Raw genomic sequence first — 21,950 nt, forward strand, 5'->3', positions numbered from 1 at the left:
TTATTTTTTTTCTTTAAAAATTGACTTTTATTACTTTTGAATTATAATTTCTTTTAGCACTGTGGCCACTCACCATGCAGCTATAGCAACCATCAACATGTCCCCATATCTTATTATTTATACTGTCTCTCCTCTTTTTTGCTAAGTATTTTAAGGCAAATCCCAGTACTCATGTAATTTCAGCCCTATATAACTCAGTAGACATCTGTTAAAATGACATTTTCTAACATAACCTCAATACTCTTGTCACAACTAATAAAATTAATTATTATTCCTGATGTTTTATTATTTAATATGCCAATTCTCTTTTTAAAGGTTTATAAGGTTAGTTTTTCAAGTTAGGACTCAAACAAGGTCCATTTGTTTATTGTGGCTCTTTAATCTCCTTTAATCTAAAATTAACACTTTGATAAGTGTGTTTCTTCATACAATTCAATATGGTGAAAACAATGTCAATTGCACCCAGAATGTCTATAGCCTGGATTCAACTAATGGCTTATTTGCTTATTTGTTTATTTAGACAGAATCTCACTGAATTGCCCCGACTGGCCTCACACTTGCATTTATTCTGCCTCAGCCTGCTTAGTCACTGGGATTAGAGACATGTGGTCCCATGCCTGGCTTTAATGGCATCCTTTTGGAATCAATAAATTTGTGCTTCTATCCCTTGTGTTTCCTGTAGACTGGAAAAAATCGATGAGATTCAAGATCAATTATTGTTGATTCACATGTTTTGCTTTTGGGCAGCAGTGCTTCATAGGTATTGATGTATATTTTATCCTCCAGGGAGACACATAATACGTCTCCTCACATGTAGTCACGCTGAGATCTGCGGGTGAGTTTAGATGATAGCAAGTGTCATCCCTCCATTTTTCAAGTTGTTCAACCTTCTACCAAATAGTTTTATTATCTATGGATAAGATTGCCAGAGTCAGTTACATCTCACTAGGAGCTATCCCTTTTAATGGAAGAATGTTGTAAAAATATCAAAAGGGATGGTCTGATAGGGCAGAAATTCAGGTGTTTTTCAAGATTTAACACAGAAACACAAGTGTTGTTCAATCAAATACAGCAGTGAGACTAAAATGTCTGAAAAACCCACCAGCTTTAAAGAAAGTCAATCTATCTTTTGTTTTCTCATCTATGAACTGGAACATGTATTGTGAGCCCTCTTCAGACAGAGGGCTTCATGCTCCTTAGACAAATGGAAGGAACTGGGATAATGGGTTTGGTATATAGAGGTTTTAGAATAAAATTGGCCTCCTTTATTGGTTCTCATTTCAAAAAGATCTCTTCAATACAAATTTGTATAAATGCTTCATTTAATGAAAGCAACTTAAATAGAAGAAACACAGGATAACAAGAAGCTCAAATAGTAAAGTATTAAAATAGAAATTAAAAGTCCCCTCACTTTTACCTCTACCAGCCAAACTTAAGTGGACTGACCAAAAAAATTAAGTACTATAGGCCCTGTCCTACTAAGCTACACCCGCAGCCCTGTTTTTAACTTTTTGTTTTCAGACAGGGTCTCATTAAGTTGATGAGGCTCGAACTTGCCATCTTCCTGCCATAGCCTCCCAAGTAGCAGGAATTCAGGCATGTGTCACTGTGCCCAGCTCAGATTTTTTTTTTTAACATGTATTTTTTAACCAGATTTTTTTCAGCATGTTATATTTTTTATTTTGAGATAATTATAGATCACATATAGTTGTAAGAACTAACACAGAAAGATGTTGTATACTCTTTTCTAGTTTTCCCAAATGGTAACATCTTGCAAACCATACTACAATATCACAACCAGAATGTTCACATTGATGTACAAAATAAGGAACTTGAGCTGATGGATTCTTAAATATCGTCTACTCCCTTGTCCATGATTCTGAATTAAAGAGTCTAACTGTGAGATTTAGGCTGCCTGAGTGTCAGGATCATATCATGGAAACAGTGCTTCTCTTGTTTTTTCATTTACATGTGTCTGTCTTATTCAGAACATGAAACAGTAGACATTTTCTCTCCCTACTTTTCATTTTCTCGTTTGGCATATTCTATCTAGTCCTGGGACATCATTAGAAGAAAAACTGGATGAAAATTCCTGATGCAGTAAGACCCACATTTAACTATATTGCATTAAAGCTTGTCACAGGAAACTCCATGGTCTATTTCCGTGAACAAGAGTGAAACTTTAATTTTTGATGACAGTTTTCCTTTTAATAAATTGGGACTCTACAGTTGCTTTTCAGTTTTTTGGCAGAACAAAGACTCATAGGGTTTCAGTCTGATAGTTAATGGAAAAGTGGAATTTTCCCAAGGAGCTCCAGGTCCCCAGGCAAAGGATAGGGATGTTAAGGATGGGGATGTCAAAGACAAACCTGCCTTCATCCTGCCAGCCTCTCTGGGTGACAAGCTTCCTCTTGGGTTTTAGAATAGAAGTTGTTGGAAAGAAATAGAATTATAGGATTGAATGAAAATGACACCCTGGGGTGTTCCTTTGTTGTGACATGTCACCCTTTAAAAAATAAAATTTAGAATACAAGAACCTCACACAGTTTGAGTCACATAATTGCTACTCATTTTATATTAGCTTGTGTATCTTTTAAAAAGTTTTCTTTTTCTTCTTTTATTGAGGAGAATTCTAATAGGAAAAAGGTGTTCAAATGTTCGGCCAGGCTCTATATTGGTGGCTTGGAGAAGTTATGTGTATGTTTATGTGCACAGTTGTTTGTACACTAGTTACCCCAGGGTTGCTTTCTCAGTGTGCTCAGTCCTACAGTGGTGGTGGGGCAAATGACAAGGATCCAGTGGGGAACTACCAGAACCAGTTTGTTTCCTTTAAAGGGGCATCCACCATCTCACTAGCACTGTGAGAATGTGATTGTCATGTCTTCCAGTTTCCAAGAGAAACTGTCAGTGCAATTTCTTTGATTTTTGGCTTTGTCTGTTTGTTTGGTACTGGGGATTGAGCCCAGAGATGCTCTACCACCAATTTACATCCCCAGCCCTTTTCATTCTTTTTTATTTTGAGACAGAGTCTCATTAAATTGCCAAGGCTGGCCTTGTGATCCCAACTGGGTTACAGGCATACATCACTGCACCTGACTTATTATTAAAGCTTTTAAAGGAAGGAAAATAATTCAAAATTTAAATCAATGCTCTATGCACTATGTGCTTCTACACAATATGCCTCTCTCTAGTGTAATATTCATTTAAGTCTCAACAATTTTGTGCTTACTGACAACTGCCCAAGAGCCCAGGGAATTTAGTTGTCACTTTAAACTTTACAACCAAGCTTACAACCTTTACCCCAGACTTGCTTCCTTTCTGGATTTACCTTCTTTTCTGTATTAGCATCAGTGCTCCAATCATTTTTCTTCACTCAAAACTTGGATTTTTTTTTCCTCTTGTCTTTCTCTATATAACCAGCCCAAGCTTGAGACTTGATTTTGTCTGTGAATTTCCCATTTTTCTTTCCTTTCCTCCCCACCTTGCCCACTCCCAGTCCTGCTGCTTTTCTAATAAAATTCTCTCTCCTTTCTAGTTCCTAGAGTATTATCCAACCAATTGATCATTTTTTTTTCTAATACCCTGTCCTTATCTCCCTATTGAGAAAATTCTGTAGGTCTTTATTGCCTACCATGTAACTTTCACAATTACTTCTTTAGATCTCAAGATTTCATGGTAGTTTTATCTTAGCTGTCTCTCCAATATTTTCTCCTGGCATTCCATTAGAACCAATTCTGCTTCCCCCACCCAGGAGCTGCCAAGAACCTTGTTCAAGTTTCTGGATAATGGGTGAATCTCTGTCCAAGTTTCTAGATGATGGGTGAATCCTTTTCCTCAGCTTTGGCTCCTGAGTTCAGATAGATTCTGGAGTTGTATAGCTGTTTTGACTATTTGACCTGTTTACCCTTTGGGCTAGAAGCCTCAGCAAGAAGGAAGTGGAATAGTGGAAAACTCCAAATGGGACCTCCTCTAGCTAGGGAAGAGGCAGGGCGGAATGAGATTCTTTGGGTCCTTCAGATTCCCAGTTATGGCTTCTTTGTGGCAGATCTTTGCATGGAGAGACCTTCTTGCATTACCTTAAAGAGATCCTTCTTCAACAGATTTCTGCTTTCCCTCACTCCTGCTGAGGTCAGAAATTCTTCCTCTGTTTTTGTGAAACCACACTAGCCGCAGGCTTTTTGTAATCTGGATGTTTGCAGCCCAGTGGGTTGTACATGTCATTAGATATTTGTGCGATTAACTTGATCACTAATCAACTGGAACAACTTGTTGGTTAATTGATGGACTTCCTTATTCAGAAAGTCTTAAAATAATTCTTGTTTTAGTGAAATACTAATAATTCACTGAAACAGAGTCTGTCTTGCTTTTTTCTTCTTTGTCCCCTTAGGCATTTTGTTTGATCCCTTGGTAGAGAGTGCATGGCATGTAAAATTAGTTATTCAAATGCATGACTATCATCCATTTTACTCAAGTCCATGGGGTAGCTTATGCTATTTTTGGGTCTCCAAAGTCAACGTGTGTCTAGAATGTGGCAAGTAGATTCTTGATATTTTCTAAGGATACATACTGAGTCTATCAGGAACATTCAAACCTGTGATTGTCATTAAATAAAACATAAATATGAAATGCCCAGTAGGCTCACTCTCCAGCTAAGTGACTTGCACCTAAACCAAGTCCTCTCGGTGTAAGCCTGGGATTCTACCAGGGGCATCACATATATATAATATTTCATTTATCAGCACAAGTGTCTGAGATTAGTAACTTTTTTTTCCTGCTTCAAATTATTTTATGACGTTGGTTTTTGGAGTGTTTTAACAAATGAGTCAATGTCAAGGGCCTACTGGACAAATTCAGATGGGTAGATATGTGATAAGAAAAAAAAATAGCTTTTCATTCTAATACACTGTATGAAGCATTTTGATCATCAGTGTTCAGAAGACTAAACTGGGAAGCAAGAAATGAAATAACCTAAAATGATAAATACTGTTTAATAATTCAATCTTCATTGATTAGCTTTTTCTTCTCTCAGAAAAATAAAGGAATAAAATCGTCATAAATAAATTCTGTCAGTTCTCAGAATTAATTGCATTTATGTCTTTTATCTTTTTTTTCTTTACCAGGTGATGGCTGTGGGCACATAGTGACCTATCAGGACAGTGGAACAATGACATCTAAGAATTATCCAGGAACTTACCCCAATCACACTGTTTGCGAAAAGACTATCACAGTCCCAAAAGGGAAGAGGCTAATTCTGAGGTTGGGAGATTTGGACATCGAATCCCAGACCTGTGCTTCTGACTATCTTCTCTTCACCAGTTCTTCAGATCAGTATGGTAAGAAAACAGACTTGGTGTTCCAGCATGGAACATTTGGGGAGAAGGGAATATAATGTGCTAATTAATAGTACAGCCTGGGAAGATAGAAAGAGAAACTTGCTTTTAGTAAACTCTTGGGATAAGTTAGTTGGATGTATTTGCTCATAAGCTCAAACAACAGTGGACATCCAATGAAGAGATGTGTATCTCAGAAGCTTCATTTGAGTTTCAGTCTTGCTGGAAAGAGAATTGGAGATGTGTGACATTTGGCTAAAATGTCTACAGTTCATTCATTCATTTTACCAATGTTTATCAAATAGTGACCATGTGTTTCAGACACTGTAAAGAAATGTAATGTAGCAGTTAAAAAATAAAGTTCTTCTCGTGAAGCTTATACTTGCAGCTAAAGGAAGGAAGGAAGGAAATAAATAAAAGCATCTATAATATGACAGGTGGAGAGAAAGAAAAACAGGGAGTAAGAAAAATAAGGCATCCTATGGTGATGTTGAGTCTGTCTGTTCTACATTAGAAGGCATGGTCACGAAGGTCACTCCAATAAGAGGACATTTGAGCAGAGTTTTGAATGAAGTGAAGGAATGAACTCCACAGGAGTTTTCTGGGAAAGGGAACAGAAAGTGCAAAAGATACTTTCCTAAGTAACTGTTGAAATTTAGCTTTTTGTGCTTCCAGATGTGTTGTAAGTGTATCAGAGTGTGAAATCACAAGTAACAGCAACCCTTTAATCCTAAGCTCCAGAAGATGGTTTGGAGTTAGACAACTGGAAAACAAAGACAAAATTCTATATATAGGTTCTTCTGCATTTAGGAATTTTTTTAAAATTCTGTATTCGTTCAACTCCAATCTGTCACCCATTAGCTCTACAGGTAGTTTCTCAAACACACTCAACTGTTCATCTATCTTCATCCTTTTTCCCAGTAGTTTCCTTGTTCTTAGTGCCTCCCTCACAGTCTAGAAACCCAGTCCAGCCCCAAGACAACTCAGAAGTCCAAACTTGTCTAGCCCACAAAGGTATAAACATCTAAGTTTTTTTTTAATCTTTTGGAATATTATTCCCATTTTAATGATGGTTGAATTATTCTGACAGAGTCAAGGTGGTGGTTTCATACAATTGGTTGTAACTTTTTAACTGGAGTTTGGCACAAATGTGAAAAATGACACTTGTGGGAATGTTGAAGTCCCCTGGAGACAATGATAATTCAGTAACCTCTGATAATCTAAAGTGAACTGGCTCAGGGAGGCACTTGCCAGGGAATTCCTTAGCCAGGGATTCCCTTCAGATGCCAAGGAGGGAGGGAGTGTCAGAGCTTCAGTGTAAAATATGAGACAGCTGCCGCAGGACCAAACATGACTTTCCTACACTGGCCTCTTTGGAGAAGCATCTCCTTGCCTGGAAAATAAATGAGCAGGTAATTCCACCTGCTGACAGAGCAGTGGAGGCTCATCCCTGTTGCCTTGGTGAGGTGGCAGCAGTACAGAGGGGAGCAAATCCTTCCAAAGCAGGACTTGGAAAATAAATGCAGCTTCCCACACCAGGAAGTTTCTCCATCAACTTTGAGGTGTATTCCCAAATATACAAAAAGGAGGAAAAGAATGAGATTAACTACTTCTGTAGTTACATAGGTGAGCTTGGCTTCAGGGTGCTGCACTCCGCATTTCTAGATTCTTGAGTTTTCAAGACATACTTTTCACTAGGAATTGCAATTCATTTGTAGCAGTAAAGCCAAGTAAATTTTTTATTTCTCTTTAAAGTTTTTCTGTATAAAGTTATATTTGTCTTTTAAAAACAGAGTATATGATCAAGGAAATAAATACACTCAGTCCCTATTATGCTGCTTGGCACACACTTGACCCTTTTATATATCTTCTAGAATCCCCCACATCCATCCTCAGGTAAATATTATTAACTTCTTTCTACAGATAAACTGAGGCACAAAGAGATTAGGTAACATGCCCAGGACCATATGGCTAGCTAGCTAAACTAAAGGCTAAAAGAAAGATTGATTTCTTTGTCTTTGTGGCTCTAAGACATTGCTCCCATCTCCCAGTTCTACCACCCAAAGAAAGCCATTGAATTATTACCTTCCAAGGTAGGCCAGCCCATTATTAAGTTATATAGCAATTTTGCCTAAATCACAAGGAGGAAGTAATTTTCTTAGTTGGGAGTGTTCTTAAGATAAAATGTTTAGTGGTACTCAGAATTCTCTCTTTTGTGGCTATTTTTAAGGTTTTCTTTTACCAAAAACACTAACCAGACATCTATTTTAACTGAGTTAAATAGTCCCTTGGTCAGTTTGAATTGCCCTAAGGAATGCAGAAGCGGGTGGAAGCAGAAGTGCTTTGTCTTTCTGTGGGTCCTGTGTGGCAGCTGCCCAGCTCCCTGGGAGGGTAGGATGGTAGAAGGATGGGAGGCACCTCTACATTGGAGAGGGAGGGTTTCACAGGATCAGCATGACTGCAGATGTCTGGCCCTGTGGCCAGCACGGGATCCCAGACATCCATAGCTGTATAGCCTGGGCCAGCAGTGGAGGGGATGCCCCTGAGTTATAGCAGTACATTCTGGAATAGCCTCTCAAATTTTTATATATGGCAGCTCTAACAGTTGTGTATATAGGGCTGAGCAGCTGATTAATTTTAGTTTATCCAGCTCGATAATTTTCATTAACCAACTAATTGTTAAAACCCACTGCCAAGGTATTTTAAGACTCATAGCTGTCAGAATTTTGAATGTAGAGTTAATGTTTTGAAAAAGAATAATGTTTTCTGGCATTAGTGTTTATGAGCTCCGCCAAGAGTGGACATACTTGGAATGTGATTACATTAATCATTGTGAATATGCTGCAGCTGTACAGTTTTATCACTGTGCAGTTAATTTTTAAAAGCTCATCCCCATGTCAATATTGTTTTAAAATGTTTGTTTCATATACTTTGGGCATTTTTAAGATCCACATTCTTGGTAACAAAATGAACTGTAAATAAGTGTCAACAGCCACAACAGCTTTCACAGTGCACTTGATTTCATCAGTGTTAAAAGGTCTGATACAGGGCTAGATGATAATATTACTCTCTTTGTTATGTATATTACAAATGTAGCTTATCTTTCAGGTTCCAGTATCCGTAGAAAGCATATATTTTTTATGAATATTTTAGTTGTAGTTGACATAATACCTTCATTTTATTTATTTATTATGTGGTGCTGAGGATTGAACCCAGCGCCTCCCACATGCTAGGTGAGTGTTCTACCACTGAGCCACAAACCCAGCCCAAGAATGTATTTTTATGTCTATGGCTGAGTGAAGAAACTGTCTCTTCAAAAATACCCTTGAAACACTCAAAAGACAGAAAAATTTATAATGTTAAATGTATCAACTTCATTTTAGAAAATATGTTAAGATTTTTATAGAAAAAACAAGTTATTGAGATATTATAAACATTAATTTCACTTTTCAATAAAAATTAATTTCACATTTCAATAAAAATTTAATTTCTGTGTCTCCATTTCCTCTTCTTTGGATAAGTTTTTTCAAGATTGTGTGTGCTATTATCTTAGCCAAAAAAAAAAAAAAAGTCTTTAAGAAGTATTATACTTTGCTTAGTAAACATTGTCTTTCCTAGTACCAAGGGAACTGTAGATTTTTATTTAAGAGACCAAACTAACTGAGATTTTCTTCAAAAGAAACACTAATGTCCCTTTTTTAGTCTAGGATCCAATTCAGGATTACAAAGCATTTATTTGCCATGCTTCTCAGTTTAACTGAGATTTCCTTCAAAAGAAACACTAATGTCCCTTTTTTGGTCTAGGATTCAATTCAGGATTACAAAGCATTTATTTGCCATGCTTCTCAGTCTCCTTTAATCTAGAATAGTTACTCAGTCTGTCTTTATCTTTTGTATGGTTTAAAGAGTGCTGACCAGTTAGTTTATAGAGTATCTATCAATTTAGGTTTGTTTGATGTGCCCTTATGGTTAAATTCAGATGATACATTCTGGCTAGCATAATATTATAACAATTTCCAATTTCCATTGAAAATTGTGAGGTCATAGATCCCTGCCCCACAAAATAAGAACTAAATCTGCATTAAATTTTCTTGTTTTCCTTTTCACTATCTTGTCAGGTGGACTCTTTTTGCACATTCAAAAATTGTATTGATTTTAGGTTCTGTCAAGCTCAAACATCTTCCTGAGTGGTTGTTTCTTTGTTCTTCAAATAGATCATTATGAGACTTCAACAGGACTCATTTATAAGGTGATTCTTTGTTTTTGGAACATAATTTTGGGAAACAAGTTTACCTTCTATTTGGACATGTAAAATAACAGAAACTTGATTAAGGTAGTAAATCTGTTCTAAGACTGAATACACTTACTTTTAAAGGTGGAGTTTGAAGTTTCAAACAAGTAACCTTTAGTTAAGTAGCCTTTCTTTTAATCCCCAACACCACCGCCAATGGCAGGTATTCCCTGAGCCAGAACTAGCTCTGTATATGGATATTCTCCATTTATCTTTGTGAAATGAGCAGAAAACACCTATTCATTAAATTTAAAATTGTGATGTAGGACTTTAAGAATGCTGCTTTTGTACTGCTTCGCATACCATCCCTCTCCCCACTTTTATGTTCATGATGTAAAATAGTAGGTTGGCTACATGAAACATTAAAATATCTTGGAGAAAAGGGACTGGGGATATAGCTCAGTTGGTAGAGTGCTTGCCTAGCATACACAAGGCCCTGGGTTCAATCCCCAGCTCCACCAAAAAAAAAAAAAAAAAATCTTGAAAAAAATGGGTGCTAACTCAGGCACCTAAATATAAAATGTCTAAGGTTGCTTTACAGAAGAGGAAAGACTGAGTTCATATGGGTGATCTTTATTCTTTTTTTTTTTTTTTTTTGGTACCAAGGGTAATCAACCACTGAGCCACATCCCCAGCCCTTTTTGTATTTTATTTGGAGACAGAGTCTCACCAAGTTGCTTAGGGCCTCGCTAAGTTGCTGATGCTGGCTTTGAACTTGCAATCCTCCTGCCTCAGCTTCCCAAGCCCTTGTACACCACCATGCCCAACAGGTGATCTTAATTCTTAACATTAAAATTTCACTTGCCTTCTGGCTAAGTTCTATCTCCAGTCTTGCTGACCAGAAGAGACCTAGGGATTTGAATTCACTTACAGGTACATTGTGCCACCACTGTCTTTGGGTACCCCAGAGGAACTATCATTTCCATTTTCCTGGTCTCTCAAGAGATTGACTCTTTTCCCTGAAAACTGACCTTTTCCCTATGGATGAAGTTTGGGTTGTTCCTTGACATCCTAAAATACTCCTGGAGAGGTCTTAGCAGGAACCAGATACTGGCCAGTTCTCATAGACCCTTACGACCTCAAAAGGACCTTGTTCAGGCTGGCCTTCAGCTTGGATTCAGTTTTTGTTTCTGACTAAATTTTTATACTTCTCACCACATATTTTTAACTTTGAACAAATTACTTAGCCTTTCTGTGTCTCCATTTCCTCATCTTTGAAATGAGCAAATTATAGTGTCTACCACTTATGGGTGATGGATGCATATGTGTGTACATTTAAAGAATGATGTCTGGCTCAGAATAAGCATTCAGTGACTGTTAGCCTCATCAGCTCTGTCCGTCCTCCCCCGCCCTCTCCTTCTCCCAGTAATCTTGCACATTATTATTCCTTGTCTTAAGATGCTCCTTGGTCCTTCCACCAAGCAGAGACTGAACGGCAATGGCATACCCTACTTTACTCCTGGTATGTTTCAGTGGCCTTAGAATTTGCTCAAATCATTCCAAGCCAATGGCAGGTGTTCCCTGAGCCAGAACTAGCTCTGTATATGGATATTCTCCATTTATCTTTGTGAAATGAGCAGAAAACACCTATTCATTAAGACTATTCATTACGACTATTCATTAAGTATGATTAGCCTGGCTTTTTAAGTTTTTTTTCACTGATAATACCAGGTCACATCTCTATATCTACAGGTTGAGCTTCCCTACTCCAAAATTCTGATATCCAAAATGCTCTAAAATGTAAAACTTGTTAAGCACTCATGACATTCAAAAAGTTTTGGATTTTAGAGCACTTTGGATTTCAAAACATGTTGGCTTTGGGTTTTTAGTTAAGGAAGTTCAGCTGGTAAAATTTTGGCAAATATTCCAAAATTCAAAAGCTTCAGGATCTGAAACACTCCTGGTCAGAGCATTTCAGATAAAGGGCACTAAACCTGTATTTCTTTATGAACAATCCTCCTGGTTTTCCTCTCTCCTCTTGCCAGTCTCCATTTCATCTAAGGTTATCTTGTTAAATATTGTGGTAATAATTCTTCGTTTCAAAAATTGTCAATTGTGCTTCTCTGGCTAAAGGAACTCTCTAGCATGATATCAAGACACTTCTTTCTCTCTTCTGTACTGTCCTTTCCAGCCTCATCTCTAAAACTGTTAACTTCGTGCCTCTTCCTAAATATATCTTACAGTTTCCTGTCCCGATATGTTTTTGCATTTGTTGATGTTTTTGCTCTCATGAGCTCTTTTTCTTCCTTCTCCTGCTTTTCCTGCTCCTTCTAACACACCCACCCACACACACACACACACACACACACACATATATTTCAAGTTCCAAAATCTAGGGCTCCCTGCCCTAGAAACTTCTCAAATGTCTGGCAATTTCAGTCACTATCTTCTTTGCCAATAACCTTTTCTAAACTTTCAGCAGAGTACCCATTTTCAGTTGAGATAATTATTTTGTCTTCTCTACCAGATACGGGGTTCCCTGAACCACAAAGTACCTTTTATTCATCCTTTTATTATCGCTTAATGCTTAGCATAGCCCTACAATTGCAGATGCTCAATCAACATCGGGTTGTACGTAGTTTGATTTTGACAAACATAATATAAAAGTCTGGATTTTTAGAAAAGATGTATTTATTCACACTGTAAGAAGACTCACAGTAAGATCTCTCTATCTATAGACATCTCTTCTGCATTAAAGGACCCAAATGTCCATAAAGTTTTAGGTCTACATTTATTATATGGAAAAACTTTGAAATCGTGTAGAAGGTGCCTGTGACTGAGCACTCAACCATGTGCTCAGTACCCTAGAGTTCCTGACTTATTTCACCCTCACAGTATCCCTGTGAGACAGGTCCTGTTACTAACCACTGTACACAAGGAAACTGAAGCTTAAAGAGGTCAAGAAATATGCTTAGATCACTTAGCAAGATACAAGTGCTCATTTGGCTCCAAAAAATCCACTCTTAAGCACCACACTGTCTGATCCCTTGGTTTGTGCTTTAGAAGACCCCTATTACAGTTCTTATTTATCACTTGCTGGAAGAAAGGGAAACTTCTCCAGGCCTCTCCACAGGTGTATCCTGAAAATAAGATGGGATTATGAGAAATCACTCACAGAATACTGGTATAAATTTAAAACTTAAAAAAAAAATGCTTTTTAGTTAAAATACTTAGAGGAGGCAGGTTGGCCAGGGAGATGAGGAATTGCTTCACTACAGGATCCTACGTGCAGTCAGTTACATTAATCATGTTCTGCTAAATGATTTGCACTGTAGGAAAATCAGGAAGTTCTCTTGCATTTCCTATACCTCCACCTCCAACCTCAATTTTTTAACCATTGTCAGTGACTTAGAAGTACAATGATGTGAAGTCAACTGTTGATGTTCGCACTAAAAAAAAAAAAAAAGAAATGGGGAAAGCAGGAAGCAATAGTAAGAGTTTTGACTCATAATCATAATATTTCTCTGATTATTTTTAGAATGATATATATCTGACATACTGCAATGAGATCTAATTGTAATGTCTCTTGATTTTTTAAAAGCCCAAAGAGGGGAAACAATACATCAGAAGCCTCTATTTTATAAGTAGTTTATGTCTCTCAGACGTATTATTCATTAGAATTATGAGTTTTAAAGATAAAACAAAACTTCAAAGAAATTTTCAACATATTAAAGGTCAAATCAGCTAGAATGTTCCACTCTAAATATTTCATTAACATGATCATATGTGTCCAGAAGAAAGAGCTTTTCCTTCCTCCCAAATACTTCCCAAGACAAACTGTGTCAGTAACTGTCATCTTTTGGGGGACAGCAATAAGCTCCAGTGCTAAGGCACTATTGACCTGGGTCCCTGAACCCCAAAGAAAGTTGCACCTTTGTCTAGGAACCCGCCTGTTCATTTGTCATCTGTCACTGATTTTTGTCTGGGAACCAGAGACCAAAACTCTCTAGGGATACCACTTACATTGTTACGTGACTATGGTTTTAATGGCACAGTCTAGGAATATCCCTTTTTAATGCTAATTTCTCTCCTTTTCAAAGAAAATGGCCCTGAAAATTCTGTAATTTTGCACAATGACTCTACTACAATTAGCAAGCAAGGACAGACCCTGCTCTTGGACTGCATTGAAAAAGCAAATGGAAAATGGACACAAATCTAATGTGTTTGCAGCTTCAGCATTACTGGAAGTTGTTTTATCAGCATGCCTCAAAGCCAGGCCAAGCCCAGAGCCACTTCTCTGGCAGCTGAGGGTGTGCCATGTAGCTGCCTCTGCCAGCGATACTCCCAGGCAAGGCCACTGAGGTCCACCAGGCACGTTCTTAGCTATTATGAAAAATCCATGTGTACTTCAGAAGGAGCTTTGTAAGACTGACCAGGGGTTTTAGGAGGCTGCTTTGTTCTTGTTCCTCTTAATTTATGACAACCCCCTCAGGAGTTAGGTATTTGACTTAGTGTTTCTGTTTCTTACCACTGACAGTGTGGTTATGGAGGGAGTGAGGTTTCTTTGTCTTTTTCTAATGATGTCATAGCACTTTAAAAAACATGTCTCTTTCACAGATGAAACAATAACATAGTTTCATCAATTTCAAGATCAAAACCACACATGGACCTGAATGAATAGCCTGGAACAGTTTTTAATCAAACTCCCATTGCTTCCTAATGCCCAGAGACTTGGGCAGACAGTTCATGGAAAATGCAGAAATGCTATAAATTGCTTCAGAGATTGTCAGAGAATCAAGAGGATTCTGGCCTTGGCAAGGAACAGGCAATTTATTCTTCCTTGTAGGACAGCTCTCTTTATTCATGAATGGAAAGATAAAGGGTTTTCCTCTCAGCTGCTAAGGGAACAGTAGCCCCAAACAGGGGATGTGCGGAGAGGAATGGGGCTACTGGGCTCAAAAGAAGGCAGCTCCTAGGGTTCTTGGCCCTTTATTCCTTTTGTCCAAGGAATCAGTCCATTGTCTACTAGGTCTTGGTCTCTCATGTCTGATGCCAAATGCCACAAAATGTGGTTGCATTTGGTATCACTGACAGTTCTTCCCACAATCCAGGGCTGCCAGTTACATTCCACAAAAGGTAAAAGTTAGATGGCAAGTCCCAGTGTAGTGTGGCCCTGCTGGTTGTAAAGCAAACATCCCTGGAAAGTGCCAGTCTTCTTTTTAGAGGGAACTATAAAAAGCTGCAGTCCATTCTCGCTTTGAATTGAGACAGGTTTGCAAATCCAGTAACGCTGCTTGGGCTAGAAAATATAACCATGGTCAAAATGAGAAATCACTAAGCTTTCATTTCCATTTAAGTTTATCCTTGTAAATGTTTACATACAGGTGTGAACCCTTCTTAAAAGTCAAGACAGAGCATAACAGTGAAGAGACCTGTCTCTACTGTCACTTAGCAATAGAGATAGATTCTGAGAAATGCCCTATTGGGCAACTTTGTCATTGTTCAAACATCAGACTATCGTCATGCAAACCTAGATGGGACAGATCAATCACTTTACACTGTCCTTGATGCAACCCATGATGTGGCAAGCATGAGACGTATGAAGCTGCTGCTGATATCATGTGGCTTACTCTTTAACTGTAAACTTTTTTTTATATATGAATAGAAGGAATACGCTCCAAAATAATGATAAAAATATAAGTAGATAAACCAGTACTATAATTATTTAACATTAGCAAGCATATGTACTGCACATGCTTGTATGCTCTGTACTTTTATACAATTAGTAGCCTAGGAAGTTAGTGTTACCATGTTGTGCTGACATAACAATGGCCACAGTGACACAAGGCAATAGGAATCCCAGCTCCATTACTATTGTATGGGACCACCAAAATGAAAATAGTCTGTCGTTGACCAGAATATTTTTATGCAGTAGATGACTTTACATCCTTTGGGCAGGAGTGGGCTGAGAAAGGCTTTCATAAGAAAAGATACCATCTGGTGAAAACAGAGAACATGGCTTAGGACAGACCAGGGCCTTTCAGTGGTTTCCCATGAATTATTTTTCTCTCTCACAGTCAGTCCCATTTTTCTGTTTTCATCTCTTTTCCCTTTTAATGCTAGGAATGTAGTTACTGATGTCTCGTCTCTAAGGAATCTGCATCTGTCAAGCCTTGAGATGGGATAATTTGGATGTTTTGCTACAGGCCACCCTGTAGCTGGGGCTTCCTCCTATGCCCATGCCAAGATCATTCCATCCTGCTGTTGTGATGGTGGCAATTGTGAGGAAACCATGAAAATGACTCTTGATCATGACATTTACACAAAGAGGGTGTATTCCACTCCCTCTAGGATTCAGTTACATTTTTGCAGCACATTTTTGGTAGATGTGAGAGGGATTGGTGTCTGGGGCATAAGGGTAATTACAGGAGAGTGTGTTTACCTTTTCTTTCTTTGAACTTCTTCCAGAAGTATTTACATGCCCATCATAACTTTGGGAGGATAAAACCAAATTAGAGTTTTACTGTATTACTGTATTTACTGTATTTTTGAGTCTAGGGAATCATATATATTGCACAACTTAGTGTGATAACATACACTTATCTGTGTAAAATGAATACAAGTTTGCAATCTTTCCTTTCAACTTTTCCATAAAAATCTAAACAAAACAAAAACAAAAAAGCAAACATTCCCATTGATAATTAAGTCAAATACATCAATGTAACTCAATTTAATCTTGTAAAAATGCTTGTCATTTGGTCTGGGGCTGGGGTTCAATGGTAGAGCGCTCGCCTGGCACACTTCAAGCACTGGGTTCGATCCTCAGCATCATATTAAAAAGAAAATAAAGGTATTGTGTCCACCTACAACAACAACAAAAAAATACATTAAAAAAATTTTTAAATGCTTGTCATTCAACCTCATTATATTAAAATAGATTTAGTCTCTATTGCTTATCTACAATATTTATGAGCAATATTAAAATGTAAAACATAAAAATCTATATTATCCATTACACTATTTTTTTTTCTTCTCTATTGTTTTCTTCTTGATTTTTCTGTGTTTTTATTTTTTTGGTACCAGGGATTGAACCCAAAGCGCTTAAACACTGAGCAACATCCCTAGCCCTTTATTTATTTATTTGTTTATTTGTTTGTTTGTTTATTTAGAGGCAGGATCTCACTAGGTTGCTTACAGCCTCACTAAGTTGCTGAGGCTGGCTTTGAACCTATGATTCTCCTGCCTCAACCTCTCAAGTCTTTGGGATTACAGGTGTGTATCACCACCTCTGGCTTTCCATGTTGTTTTAAAGTGACAAAATTAAAAATATTTTATTATCCTTTTATTTGGGTTTGGCTTTCATATACTGTTGTAAATAGAAGACCATTTGGATCAATTCAATCAAAACGATATTCGACAAACTGCACCTGCCAGGTGCAATCTGTTGGAGCCAAATGGATGGATATAAAACTTCCTTGCTCCCTGGAATGCAGTCTAAAGAGAAAATAGGCATTATTTGTTTGTTCATTTTTAATTTGTTCATTTATTTATTTAATAAGCATTTATATCGATCTCACTATGTTCTAGGTATACTATTTTAAGTAATTTGCAGCATTTAGTCTTTAATTATATGTGATGAAGTTTCTAAAGAAGGACATGGTCATTTTTTATTTGGAATTAACTATGACTCAATAATAAGGAACAGCAGAGATGCAGGGCATGCAGGTAAGCACCCAGCACGCTTATTCTGTCACATCTCCAGAATGTGAACCCTGGACAGGATAGGAGAGAGATCAAATCCTTCATAGCTGGAGAGAAAGGATTAGTTGATTCATGATCTCCTGGATGTTAAACAGTTCAGTCCCTTTGTTGGTTGTGGTTTGTGTAACAGTTTTATTCACACTGAGTGGAAGCGGTCATTTTTCTTCCTTTCCTTCTCTTTCATTAACTTGCTCATTGTTCTTGTTTTGAGAGAAGTTCATGAAGAATACCTCTCTTCCAAATTTGCATCCTAATCCCTATTTCATAGAGATTATTTTACCTACCTGACTTTTAAGGTGACACTTGCAAGCTAAACTTTTATTTGAATAGTCTTAAGAAAGGTTTTTGTTGTTGTTGTTGTTTGTTTTTTAAGCTCCAAATGTAATTTTGCTCTTGTAAAAGTTCATTGAGATTCTTATTGCTTTTCAAGCATTTTTTTTAAACTACATAATTTATACTATGGTATTACAAGACTTTGGAAATTTTTCTGCTTTTTGTAAACCTATTGTATCCATCAACATACACTGTATGGTTTAAGCAGAAGTTTCTATAAGACAGAGACAAACATGAACATTGTAAGATGAGTAAGATTTTCATCATGCATTGGGCAGTCTTCATTCTGGAATCTCAGAATTTATGAGTTTCTTTGAGCAAATTTAGAACAACCCTAGAATATCTTTCTTGTGATAATATTTTCTTTATTACCTAATGCATCTGTGTTTATTAGTCTTCTGTTTCCAAAATCAAAACCTATCCAGGTTGTTCATGATTAACTAACAACAGCCTGTTGCTTATTAAGGGTAAGCCACTTTACCCCTTAGCCTAGTATTCCTATTAAGTTCACAACTCAGTCACAAATTATCAATCTCCAGGTCAAACAAAATTCCAGAGGGGTAAGGATTAGAATTTTACCTATGTGTTATGTAGTAAATTTGACCCTTTAGGGAAGAAATAACACAAGCAATTTTTTCAGTTGGTGTAAATTTTGAAATGTGCCACAAGTATGCTTTGTTTTAGGTCCATATTGTGGAAGAATGACTGTTCCGAGAGAACTCTTGCTGAATACAAGTGAAGTAACTGTCCGTTTTGAGAGTGGATCCCACATTTCTGGTCGAGGTTTCTTGCTGACCTATGCCAGCAGCGACCATCCAGGTATAGCATAAGAATCAACACAAATCTGTAAATGCTATCTAAGACTTCCTCTCAGTACTTATCACCTTCTCTGGGCAGAATTGTGATCTGAAGTGCACAATTAAGATGTGAGGGAAGAGAAGAAAACAGTCTTCATAAGTAGAGGTGGTTAGATTTGAATGGAATCATTATGTCATAAATGGATCCGTTGACCTATGTGGCCTAAGGTGGATCTAATTTTTTCTAAAAGGCTTGGGTGATACTTCTTCAGGGCTCCCCTCCTGGCCCCGCTAAGGAAGGCCTGGTCTTCTCTGAGTTCTCCCCTAGCTTCCTTTCCTCAGGGGACAAGCCTTTGAACTGGTGACCCCATCTCTACCCTCAACATACCCTAGTGCACCAGCACAGGAGACACCCACAATTTAAGTAGTATGCAGAAGGTGCTGTCACATGGTGTCTTAACCTTGGAGCTAATCTTGAGTGAAAGAGAAGGGAAAGGAAACACAAAGTGAGGAGAGGGAAAAGTGTCTCCTCCTGTCCTGGCTCCTTGAACTCCAGAGTAATTACTATGCAGCCCACTTCACACCCTCCCAGGGTCACAGAGGTGCCCAAAAGTTCTGCCCTCAGTCCCCTCTGGCAGAAATATTCTGGGAAAGGGATGCGCTGTTCATTTCTTTCACAGCTAACTAGATCTGATGGGCCACATGGCCAGTGTTCACTGTATCTTGCTTCCTACGATTCTTGAAAAGGTTTATGAAAAAAAAAATTATTATAGCAAGAGTGGAATATTTAGGGCATTGAAGTAAGTTTATCTGAATTTGTTGAGATCCACATAGTATCTCTGGCTGTGGTGGTATCTCTAATACCAGCTACTTAGGAGCCTGAGGCAGGAGAATCATAAGTTCAAGGCCAGGCTGGGCAACTTACTGAGACCCTTCACAAAATAAAAAGGTCTGGAGGTATAACTCAGTAATAAGAGTGTCCATGGGTTCATTTACTTGTATCAGAAAGGGGAAAAAAATAGTGATTCATAGTATTTTAGCTTCCCAATTGCTGAATATTAGCTTAGTTATGTAAATAACACTAGAAAGCATACTCTTTTTTAAGTGCTTGACCCTAAATGATCAAAGCTGATATGCTGTTGGTGTTCTGGGTAAATACCTGCTTTTGTGTCACTGGAGGCCACTGACTAAATTGTTGATAAAATGTTCCTGGGAAACTGTAGGAACCATGCTGGGCTTTTGAAATTCTTTTCCTCCTGTCAGGGGAGTTATGCACAGGATCTGTGTAGGTATGTAGTGGATAATAACTAACTGGTGTTGGTTTTTCTGTTGAAAATAGATTCTCTTATCGTGCACTATATGATAACACTGAAAAACCTTCCCGGTGATAGAAAAAAGAAAGGAAAGGAATTGATTTCATACTAGAGATAATGTCCTCAGTTTTTGTTTATTTTTAAACAGGAAAATCCAGATAACTAGATAATGAATAAATGCTTTTTTTAAATTGTCTTTTTTATTTAAAAAGAAATCTTTAGAATATGAGTGCCTTAATTTCCACTTAGTTTACTAACTGCAATTATCTTTATTTATGACAGATTTAATTACATGTTTGGAACGAGGTAACCACTATTTGAAGACAGAATACAGGTAAATATAGGTGTCCCAACTGCACTTCAGCCATGTTGCTAGACATTGTTTTCTTTAATATGAAATCAGATAAAGTACTGTATTTGTACTTAAACCATTCATGGTTTAACTAATGCTGAATATTTTAAATGATTTTTAGGGCATTGAAGTAAGTTTATCTGAATTTGTTGAGATCCACATAGTATCTCTGGCTGTGGTGGTATCTCTAATACCACCTTCTTTTTGGACTGAACCCAGGGGCGCTTAACCACTGAGTCACTTCCCCAGCCCTTTTTTGTACTTTATTTAGAGACAGGGTCTCGCTGAGTTATTTAGGACTTTGTTGAGTTATTTAGGGCTTCGCTAAATTGTTGAGGCTGGCCTTGAACTCTGAAAACCTCCTGACTCAGCCTTCCAAGCCTCTGGGATTACAGGCATGTGCCACCGTACCCAACAAAAATAATTTTTTAATACAGCAGAGGTCAGCAAACTTTTTTTATCAAAGGCCAGATAGTAAATATTTTAGAATACATGGGATGGATTCATACAGCATCTTTTGCTATTGTAGTGAAAAAGCAAACATAGCTTAACATGTAAACAAATAAACATTGCTATGCTCCAAATTTTACCAAAATGAGAAGCGGGCCGAATTTGGCCCACGAGCTATAACTTGCTTATTGTTTTACCAAAGAGCCATAATTGAGTCTAGAGTACACATTTTTCCTGATCAGTATTTGGGAGTGACTTTTGTAATTCTTTCATAGGTGAGTGTTGGTAAGGAGGGCTTTATTTTGTCTTTCCCACTTAAAGAAAAGAAAAAGAATTTAAAAAAAAAAAAGCTACTGAGAATAAGGAGATGAAAATTATCATTCCCCGCTTTACTTTAACTGGAATGTCTTCTTAATCTCTTTGATACACATTTCCTCCTCTATAGAATGAAATGGTCTTTAGCAGGATTTTCAACCCCAGCACTGGTGATGCTTCAGGTTGACACTGTGTGGGGCTGTCCTGTGCATTGTTGCACCCCTGGCTTCTCCCCTCTACATGCCAACTGTGATATCCAAGATTGTCTCCAGACACTGTTAAAAGTCTTTCATGAGCAAAAGCACCCCCAACTGAGAACCGCTTGTCTAGAGATCACTGCCCACAAAAACTGTAGTGCTTTAGAGTGTTTCCTTAGTGGCTCTCCCTGCACTTAGCACAGGAATAATTCATGCGATTGTTCCTATAAGGTGTGTTCTTATTTATCCTGAAAATGAGGCACAGAGCAATTAAGTAACTTGCCTAGGCCCACACAGCTACTAAAGTATATCCCAGGGGAGAGGGTTTAACAACCTGTGCTTATAATATCTCAGACATTTGGACATTCTGAATGTGATTATTTTATGTTACAGAACCAACTCCAGGGTTAGTTAATACTGTATAGTAGAGGAAAGGGAAAACCAGAAATGAGTAACAATGCAGTGTTGCCTTGTAGTCTTGCCATTTATCCCACACCCACATACTCCAGCTTCTCTAAGGCTTTGCCAGCCATGCCTTCAAAGTGATAAGGCCTCTGGGCATCCGAGGTCATTTTCTATCCTAGAGATAGGAAAAATACTCAAGGCCACAGGGTGGCAATATGATGCCAGATGGTCTAAGCTGTAGGCCAGCCATTTTGTAGTGGGTTCATATCCCTCATGCATAATTCTGAAATATGAAAAACTTTGAAATCCTTTGCTACTTTGGTGACATTAATCTGATTGATGTGACTTTAAATTCATTTGACAGCAAAATTGGATTAGATTCACTCACATAAAGTTATTTAGTCTTTATATATTTTATTTAAAGTTGCTCTTCATGTGTTTGAAACAGAGCTATTACTGTTTTGAC

The 21,950-nt window shown here is 37.7% G+C and overlaps 1 protein-coding gene across 1 annotated transcript in view; it reads left to right on the forward strand.

Annotated features, from left to right (window-relative positions):
• Positions 1-21,950, forward strand: part of Dcbld1 (discoidin, CUB and LCCL domain containing 1) — a 59,092-nt gene that overhangs the window by 15,100 nt on the left and 22,042 nt on the right. Inside the window, exons 2-4 of the mRNA XM_046426432.2 lie at positions 5,121-5,333; positions 18,340-18,474; positions 20,048-20,099. Coding sequence (XP_046282388.1) covers positions 5,121-5,333; positions 18,340-18,474; positions 20,048-20,099 — 400 coding nt within the window. The remainder of the gene's footprint in view (positions 1-5,120; positions 5,334-18,339; positions 18,475-20,047; positions 20,100-21,950) is intronic.

Source organism: Marmota monax, unplaced genomic scaffold (assembly GCF_021218885.2).
Source record: "Marmota monax isolate L192 unplaced genomic scaffold, Marmota_monax_Labrador192_F-V1.1 WCK01_AAM20220418_F8-fsc00174, whole genome shotgun sequence".
NCBI lineage: Eukaryota > Metazoa > Chordata > Mammalia > Rodentia > Sciuridae > Marmota > Marmota monax.